General features: G+C 38.6%; 1 protein-coding gene and 1 non-coding gene across 2 annotated transcripts; both read left to right on the top strand.

Moving 5' to 3' along the window:
* Window positions 1-1,094: 1,094 nt before the first annotated feature.
* Window positions 1,095-2,075, top strand: LOC141713820 (uncharacterized). The gene has a single exon (XM_074517391.1). The coding sequence runs from the start codon at window positions 1,095-1,097 to the stop codon at window positions 2,073-2,075; it is 981 nt and encodes a 326-aa protein (XP_074373492.1).
* A 7,399-nt stretch (window positions 2,076-9,474) lies between these two features.
* Window positions 9,475-9,581, top strand: LOC141716361 (small nucleolar RNA R71). The gene has a single exon (XR_012573073.1). It is a non-coding gene; the product is annotated as a small nucleolar RNA R71 (small nucleolar RNA).
* Window positions 9,582-9,870: the final 289 nt, after the last annotated feature.

Raw genomic sequence — 9,870 nt, 5'->3', positions numbered from 1 at the left:
TCCGAAAAGATATTTCAGTTCTGTTTTTAATTTCATATAAGATATAAAAACTTTGATTTCGAAATTATAAGATATAAGTATTTGTGAATTTTAGAACCCAGTCTCTACGTTTTCGAACCGTTCGTAATTTACGCTATAGTTCCGGAACTAGCCTTAGATACCCTTAGTAGGCGCACAAGTGTGCAACTTTAGATACCTATTAAGGGCGCGTAATTATTGAACTTTAGATGCCGACCACTGGCAAAGTGTGGTATAAAGAATAAGAATAAGAATTAGATGTCGGCTACTGGCAAAGTGTGGCCGTAGATCAAGACTGTGGTATTTATAAGAATTATCGTTTCGTTCTGTTTTATTCTGCTCAGATCTGTTATAAAATCTGTACTGTTATAAATTCTGCTCTGTTCTGTTTTAAATTCTGAATTTTAAAATATAAAACTTTGGGTTGGATTTATTTTAGAAAATGTTTTACAAAATTATTATTGTTTTAAGAAAAATCGTTTTATCAAAACACCCATTGTTTTTCTGTTTAAAAGTTAGTCAATTTGTACTTGCTGAGCTGTGTAGCTCACCCCTTTTAACATTTCAGGTTCGGAATTTGGAGCATATTAAGATTAAGGAATGAGAACTATGTGGAGATCTGTGCTGCTTCGTTTGTGCTATTTGAATTAGAATAAAGATTTTGTTTTTAGAGAATAAATTTAATTATCTGTTAGACAATTATTATCGGATTTGTGGAGCTGCGTCTCTATTTTTATGATTTTGATTATTGAGTTTGACCGCTGCTTTGAATTTCGTGATCTATTAGAATTATCGAGTAATAATATATTTTATTTTTAGTTTTCGATTTAGAATTTAATAGTCCGGAAGTGCGGGTTGTTACAGTTGGTATCAAGAGCAGGCTGTCCTTCGGAGTGTATTAGGTATGGGACTAGTACATTCCCTAGGATGCGATCCTTTAGACTATCGTATAGGTCTTAGAAAATTATTTTGGATTTAGGGCATTTATTTGTGTGATTATTTGATATGTTTGACTTTTGTGTTTTTTTTGATTATTGACTATAAGTTTAGAATTTGTTTTGTGTGTTCTAGTAAAGATGGATGGAGAAAATCAGAACAACAATGAAAATCAGGGCAATAATGATGAAGGAGGAAACGTCTTTGACCAGCTGGCTGAAACTCTAGCTGTACTTGTGAATCAGCAACCGAAGCCCAACATCGTCTCTCAATTCAAGCGTTTGAACCCGCCAACTTTTGATGGAGCTACAGACCCGGCTATCGTTGAGATGTGGATCCAAGAGATGGAAAAAGCTTTCGGACTTCTGGGGAGCAATGAGGAACAGAAGGTGACCTTAGCTGTGTACCAATTGCAAGGAAGCGCTTACGACTGGTGGCTTATGGAAAAGAGGAAGAATGAGACGACAAATCTTGAAGAAAATCATGAACCGTACACTTGGGCAAAGTTCAAGAAGGCTTTAGAGGACAAGTACTTTCCGAGAACAGTTCGTCTGCAGAAAGAGAGGGACTTCATTCGACTTCAACAAGGTGGAAGAACCGTCATTGAATACGAAGCAGAATTTGCAAAGCTTGCGAAGTACGCGTCGACCCTAGTAGCAGATGAGAGCAGTCGAGCACGAAGATTAGAGGAGGGACTTCGAAGTGACATCAGGAATTCAGTGGCGTCGTTTGAACTTCAGACGTACGAGGCTGTCCTCAACAAGGCGTTAGTGATCGAAAGGGGCTTGGCAGAATCTGAAAAGGCGTCTGGCAGTTGGAATAAGAGGCGGTTCACTCAAACTAGTGGGCAATCTTTTCAAGGGGGACCACTCAAGAAGCCACACGTGTACGATAACATCGGGGGTCAAGGTGATCGAGAGACGTATACCAGGTGCGGCAAGAATCATCCGGACAAAGTCTGTCGTTGGAATACAGGTGCTTGTTTTCATTGCGGAGAAGTAGGACATAAGATTTCGAATTGTCCGCACAATCCGCCACCGCCACCAAGGAAGGAAGCAGATAACAAGATGGGCAAAGGACGTGTGTTTCAGCTGACAGGAAATGACAACTATCGCAATTAAGGTATGATTTCTTTTCTTTAGTGACTTATTTAATTTATTTATGTTATGTGAATTTGGGGACCAAATTCTTTTAAGGAGGGAAGAATGTAAAATTCGTAATTTTATTTTTAATTTATTTATTAGAAATTAGATATTAATTTGTCTAGATAAATATTTTAAAATTAGAATATTCTGAAAACATTTTGTGCAAGGTAGTTGATTTGTGAAAAGATTTGTTATTTGTGGAAATAAGTGTAAGAATAATTTAGAAAATCGAAATTTTTTTAGTTTAGGTAATTGTGTGTATCAAATATTTTATTTATGGAATTTACTTGGAGAGGTTGTAAATCTTTAGGAGGAAATATTATTATTTCCTAGTTGAGATATAGGGTTTTGTATCGTTATAAATACACCATATTCGTATTCCTTGTTTTTATCATTAAAATTCGTAGGACTTTCTCAGCAAAAATCAGCTGTCTTGTAAAATTCGTAGAAAATTCATCGTAAGTCAGAATTCAGTGATTCTGGACTTTTCAGAAAGGTCTTTTCGTTATCTTCAGCTTTCGTGTTTCGTGTTTTTCAAGAAAATATCGTTTAGAGGGTCAAAAAGAGTAAATTCAGATCTGGTCAGGCTTTGAGGTAAGTACCTTTTGACTTACTTTTAAATTTCCGAAAAGATATTTCAGTTCTGTTTTTAATTTCATATAAGATATAAAAACTTTGATTTCGAAATTATAAGATATAAGTATTTGTGAATTTTAGAACCCAGTCTCTACGTTTTCGAACCGTTCGTAATTTACGCTATAGTTCCGGAACTAGCCTTAGATACCCTTAGTAGGCGCACAAGTGTGCAACTTTAGATACCTATTAAGGGCGCGTAATTATTGAACTTTAGATGCCGACCACTGGCAAAGTGTGGTATAAAGAATAAGAATAAGAATTAGATGCCGGCTACTGGCAAAGTGTGGCCGTAGATCAAGACTGTGGTATTTATAAGAATTATCGTTTCGTTCTGTTTTATTCTGCTCAGATCTGTTATAAAATCTGTACTGTTATAAATTCTGCTCTGTTCTGTTTTAAATTCTGAATTTTAAAATATAAAACTTTGGGTTGGATTTATTTTAGAAAATGTTTTACAAAATTATTATTGTTTTAAGAAAAATCGTTTTATCAAAACACCCATTGTTTTTCTGTTTAAAAATTAGTCAATTTGTACTTGCTGAGCTGTGTAGCTCACCCCTTTTAACATTTCAGGTTCGGAATTTGGAGCATATTAAGATTAAGGAATGAGAACTATGTGGAGATCTGTGCTGCTTCGTTTGTGCTATTTGAATTAGAATAAAGATTTTGTTTTTAGAGAATAAATTTAATTATCTGTTAGACAATTATTATCGGATTTGTGGAGCTGCGTCTCTATTTTTATGATTTTGATTATTGAGTTTGACCGCTGCTTTGAATTTCGTGATCTATTAGAATTATCGAGTAATAATATATTTTATTTTTAGTTTTCGATTTAGAATTTAATAGTCCGGAAGTGCGGGTTGTTACATCCCCAAATCAATGTAATCTCCCTAAAGAATACCCCACAGCAGACGAGCACACTCCACAGTAATCTCATGCACATGAGACGATGGCATGATGTTAGCACAAATAAACGAATTCCAAGCTCGTGCAAACCTGCTCATGCACGACGCAGGGAACATTGAGTAATCAGTTATGCTCCTCTTGAACTTACAGTGAGTCTCAGGCACACACAGAGTAGCAACGATCAGATCCAAGTCGAAGTCCTCAGGAGTCTTATCGTTCTATATGCCCAAACAGCTTCGTCAAGCTTCAAAGACCAATATTTCCTCGATGGACACACAACTTTCTCTAAAATGCGCTTGATCTCTCTGTTAGATGCCTCAGCATGACCATTTGTCCGAGGATGATAAGCCGTAGCAATGCGAAGATTCACATTGTACCTTTGCATCATAGCAGTGAACTTGCGATTGCAAAAATGCGACCCCTCATCACTGAATATGACTCTTGGAGTTCCAAACCTCGTAAATATCTGCTTATGAAGAAAATTAAGCACCAACTTCGCCTCGTTTGTTGGCAACGCCTTAACTTCAACCCATTTTAATACATAATCAAATGCCAACAAGATGTACTGATTGTTACAAGATGAGACAAATGGCCCCATGAAGTCAATTCCCCAAACATCGAAGACTTCAACCTCGAGAAGCACATTAAGGGGCATCTCATCCCTCTCAGACATATTACCCATACGTTGACATCGATCACATTTCAGAACGAACTGGTGAGCATCTTTAAACAAGGTCGGCCAAAAAAAACCTACTTAAAGAATACGAGTTGCTGTCTTTTCTCCACCATAATGTCCTCCATAAGCCATTGAGTGGCAATCTCGCAAGATCCCCCCCCCCCATTTCGCTGTAAGGAATACATTTCCTGATGATTTGGTTAGCTCCTTGACGGAAAAGAAATGGCTCATCCCACATATACCACTTCACTTCATGTAAAAACTTCTTCCTTTGAGCATATGATAAGTCGGGAGGCATGATATTACTCATAAGGTAGTTTACAATGTCTGCAAACCACGGTTATTCATTTTGCACTCCAAATAACTGCTCATCGGGGAAAGACTCATTTATCAATGTCTTGTCCAGTGAAATAGCATTAGGGTTCTCTAAACGCGAGAGATGATCAGCGACTTGATTTTCAGTACCCTTTCTGTCCTTGATCTCTAATTCAAATTCTTGAAGCAAAATAACCCATCTAATCAATCTATGCTTCGAGTCCTTCTTTGAGACGAGATAACGAATTGCAGCGTGATCAGTGAAAACTGTCACTTTAGTCCCAAGTAGATAAGATCGAAATTTCTAAAAACCATAGACAATAGCTAAAAGTTCTTTCTCCGTAGTAGTATAATTCAGTTGAGCACCATTCAGAGTCTTACTAGCGTAGTAAACCATATGAAATATGTTGTTCTTTCTCTACCCAAGAATTGTTCCAACTGCATAGTCACTTGCATCACACATCATCTCAAAAGGTTCATTCCAATCAGGTCCAGTTATGACATGTGCCGTGATTAAACTCTTCTTCAATGTCTCAAAGGCAGCAAGGCACTCGTCATGAAACTTGAAAGGGACATCTTTCTCTAGCAAACTGCACAATGGCTTCGAAATCTTTGAAAAGTCCTTGATGAAACGCCTATAGAAACTCGCATGACCAAGAAAACTGAGGATTCCCTTAACAGAAGTAGGTGGATGAAGATTCTCAATGACCCCCACTTTGGATTTGACCACCTCAAGACCCTTACTAGAAACCTTGTGCCCAAGAATAATGCCCTGATGCACCACAAAGTGACATTTCTCCCAATTGAGAACCAGATTGGTCTCAACACACCTCTTGAGAACGTGTCCAAGATTTTGCAAGCATTCACCAAAAAAATTGCCAAATACAGAGAAGTCTTCCATGAACACCTCCACATTCTGGCCAATCATATCAGAAAAGATGGCCATCATACATCTCTGAAATGTGGCTGGTGCACAACACATACCAAAAGAAACTCGTCTGAAGGCGAAAGTACCACATGGACAAGTGAAGATAGTCTTCTCCTGATCTTCTAGAGCGATACAAATCTGATTGTAACCCGAGTAGCCATCTAGCAGACATTAGTAGTCGTGATCAGCCAATCTGTCGAGCATCTGGTCAATGAAAGGTAAAGGGAAGTGATTCTTCCAAGTGGCCTTATTCAACTTCGTGTAGTCCATACAAACTCTCCATCCCGTGACTGTTCGAGTAGAAATGAGCTCATTCTTCTCATTAGCAACAGCTGTGATACCTCATTTCTTCGGTACACACTGAACTGGACTCACCCAAGAACTGTCAGAAATGGGATATATAATCCCTGCATCTAGCCACTTAAGAATTTCCTTCGTCACTACTTCCTTCATGATCGGATTAAGTCTTCTTTACTGCTCAACTGTAGGCTTACTACAGTCTTTTAGCAAAATTTTATGCATGCAACAAGAAGGGCCGATTCCCTTGATATCTGCTATAGTCCACCCAATTGTCGATTTGAACTCTCTTAGAATTCTCAAAAGCTTCTCCTCGTCACTACCTGAAAGGTTAGATGCAATAATAATATGCAAAGTAGATGCATCACCTAAAAACGTATACCTCAAATGCTCATGTAAAGGTTTAAGCTCAAGAGTGGGTGCTTTCTCAATAGATGGCTTGAGGCGTTTAGGAGCTTTGTTCAATTCCTCCATTCCAAGGGATTCAAATGGCATATCAATCTTCCTCTTCTAGGGAGAAGCATTTAGATACTGCAATTGTTCTTCACCTTCGTCATCTTCACTATCTGAATTTCCCAATAAGGTCTTCTCTAAGGCATCAGACCTCAGCAATTGATCAAGTTTTGAGGTTACCGCAGAATCGACCAACTCCACATTTAAGTACTCCTCATTTTCTGTAGGAAATTTCATAGCATTGAACACATTAAAAGTTACATCCTGATCCAGCACTCGCATTGTAAGCTCACCCTTCTGCACATCTATCAAGGTTTGGCTAGTCACCAAGAAAGGTCTTCCCAAGATTATGAGAATCTTCTTATCCTCCTCGAAATCAAGAATTACAAAATCAGGAGGGAAGCTAAGTTTATCAACCTTGATCAAGACATCCTCCAAAATACCTCGCGGATATGTAATAGAACGGTCGGCCAATTGCAAAGTCGTATAAGTCAGTTTTGGATCAGGTAAGTCCAACTGCTTGAAGATTGACAAAGGAATCAGATTGATGATGGCTCCCAAGTCACATAAACATCTGTCAAAAGAAACTTTTCCAATAGTTTATGGAATAGTGAAGCTTCCTGGATCTTTAAGCTTCAGAGGTAACTTCTGTTGCAGTACAACACTGCATTCCTACGTAAGAGCGACAGTCTCTAAATCATCTAGCTTCACTTTCCGAGAGAGAATACCTTTCATAAATTTTGCATAACTAGGCTTCTGCTCAAGAGCCTCAACGAAAGGTATGTTGATATGAAGTTTCTTGAACACCTCCAGAAACTTCTCAAATTGCTTGTCCAGCTTTTTCTTCTGCAGCCGCTTAGCAAAAAGCGGTGGAGGATAGATTTGTTTCTCCCCTGTATTACCTTCAGGAGGAGTGTGCTCAACAGTAGTCTTCCTTGGTTCCACTTTTCCATCCTGCCGCTCTATTTCTTCTTCAGCCCCAGCTTCTTCAGTCAAAACTTGAGTTTGTTCGGGATTCGCAACCTTTCCCGACCTCAAAGTGATTGCCTTTACCTACTCCTTAGCTTCCCTCTTTCCTGACACTTCAGTGTCACTAGGTAGTGTACCAGGTTGACAATTTATCAAGGCATTGGCAATTTGTCCAATTTGATTTTCCAAGGTCTTTATAGAAACAGCTTGGCTCTTGCACATAAGCTTCAACTCCTCTAATTCAGATTTTTCATTAGCTTGTTGTAGCTGGAGTTGTTGTCTTGGTGCATATTACGGTTGCTGAAAACCAGGGGGTTGTACTACTTAGCTGGATACTGCTGATAATGTTGTTGAACCGCGTTCTGAGCGTTGCTCCGGCTGAAATTAAGATGATTGCGGTTGTTAGGATGATAGGTGGTTGGCACAGGTTGTTGCGATCGCTGAAAGTGTTGAGTGGCATTTATGATACTTTATAATGCTCTAATAAGCTTTGAATTGATGCGTTTGTACTCAAGTTGTTAAGTGTTTTGACGTGTTTTTGCATTTCAGGTATTATCTAGGTAGTCAGGTGAATTAGCATTGTTTTGGTGCTAATTTGGTGTCAAGGTGATGATGGAATAAAAGCTCGTGGGAAGCCGGCTGAAATCTGCAAGAAAAAGAAAGAAGTCAAGTTTTGGTAGAAGCCCGGCGCGCCCGCGCTGATCAAGCGCGCGGCCGCGCCTGAACTTCAGAGAGCCAGTGCGCCCGCGCTGATCAAGCGTGCGGCCACGCCAGGTCGGGTTTCAAGAATCCTGTTTTGAATAGAAGACTGATTTCTGGACTTCTCTGCTGATAAGGGCAGCTATATAAATAACTTTAGGTCATTTTTAATAATATATATCAAGCCAAAGACTTATCAAGGAGAGCTATAAGAAGACCGTTTTAGCACGATTCAACAAAGACGAAGAAGATCTTGTTTTCACTTGTGAATCTTTGTTGTAAGTTGTAACTTGGATGCTAGTTTTATTATACCATGCTTTCATTGGAACCCACGTTGATGATGAGTCCAATTATGGGCTAACCGTTATCGTGGGGTTTTAGCGGATTTATTTATGGATTTCTTTAGTTAAATTGTTTTGATGCCTTAGTATGTGGTGATAGTATGATAACCTAGTATTTGGTTGTGTGTATTCGTCTTATGAGCGTCGCGAACTTATAAGATAGTGTGTTAATTCTTAATGAAGCAAAAGTGAATTTAAGGATTTAAAACTTGCCATGCTAGCATAGGTTCATGTATTTGTTATGCATGATTCGTAGGTAATTTTAACCATCTTACTTGCCCTATGTAATCAAGATAGATAACTTGTGCTTAAACCGTTATGTTGTCAAATTCTATAGACATATAGGATCTCAATATAATTGGTGTCTATTCAGCTTCTATCTCTTTTGTGGATGTCTAGTAGTATGGTATTCGTGCAACGAAAGTTGGCGTTTATCAGTATCGTGTTATCTGATTAGTGTCATCACCATTGCATGCTAAGGTTAAGAACAATAAGGCTATTGAATGAAGTATTTAATGATGTTAGAATCCCATGTTTGTCATATATATTAATTCAGTCAATCTTATTCTCTTAGTTATAATTGTTAGTTTAATTCTTAGTTATAAACAACCTCAATTTGTTATCATCTTAGCATTGAATAATAACCATGCATTGTTGCTTAAGTGCGTGAATTAATTAGTTAATCAAGCCAGTCTCCGTGGGAACGAACTAGAAAAGATTCTATACTACTTGCGAACTCGTATACTTGCGTATATTATTAGCACGTGTTTCTTGACTAACAGAAAGTTGCTCACAAACTGAGCTGATTCACTAGAAATAGCACATTGATCAGTCTCATGGGCTCCAGCACAAAGCTCACAGACACTAGAGATTTGATTAACTCCATAGTTAGTCAAAGTGTCCACCTTCATCGTCAAAGCCTTAAGTTGGGAAGCTATAGCAGTTGCTGCATCCAACTCCAGAATTCCTGCTACTTTTCCCTGAGTCAATCTCTGGGAAGGATTATGGTATTCATTAGCATCCATCAGTTCAATCAATTCATAAGCTTCATCGTATCTCTTAGCCCACAAGGATCCTCCTGATGCTGCATCGAGCATGGGTCTAGAAGTAGCACCCAATCCATTGTAGAAATAATTTATAATCATCCAATCAGGCATACCATGGTGTGGGCACTTCCTTAGCATCTCCTTATATCGATCCCAAGCCTCACACAGAGATTTTCCAGTTTGTTGAGCAAACTGAGTAAGAGCATTCCTGATTGCAGCAGTCTTCGCCATAGGAAAGAATTTAGTGAGAAAATTTTGAGCCAGATCTTCCCCAGTGGTGATAGACCCTGGTGGTAGAGAATGTAACCAACACTTTGCTTTGTCCCTCAGAGAGAATGGGAAGAGTCGCAACTTGATAGCATCTTCAGTCACACAATTGAACTTAAAAGTGTCGCAGATCTCGATGAAATCCCTGATGTTCATGTTGGGATCTTCAGTAGAAGAACCCTCAAATTGAACTGACTCGTGCTTGACTTGATCTCAAAAGCGTTAGCCGAGATGGCTG

This window comes from Apium graveolens, chromosome 3, assembly GCF_009905375.1.
Source record: "Apium graveolens cultivar Ventura chromosome 3, ASM990537v1, whole genome shotgun sequence".
In the NCBI taxonomy this organism is placed as follows: Eukaryota; Viridiplantae; Streptophyta; class Magnoliopsida; order Apiales; family Apiaceae; genus Apium; species Apium graveolens.
Note: the sequence above shows the minus strand (reverse complement) of the source record. Positions and strands in the feature narration are given on the sequence as shown.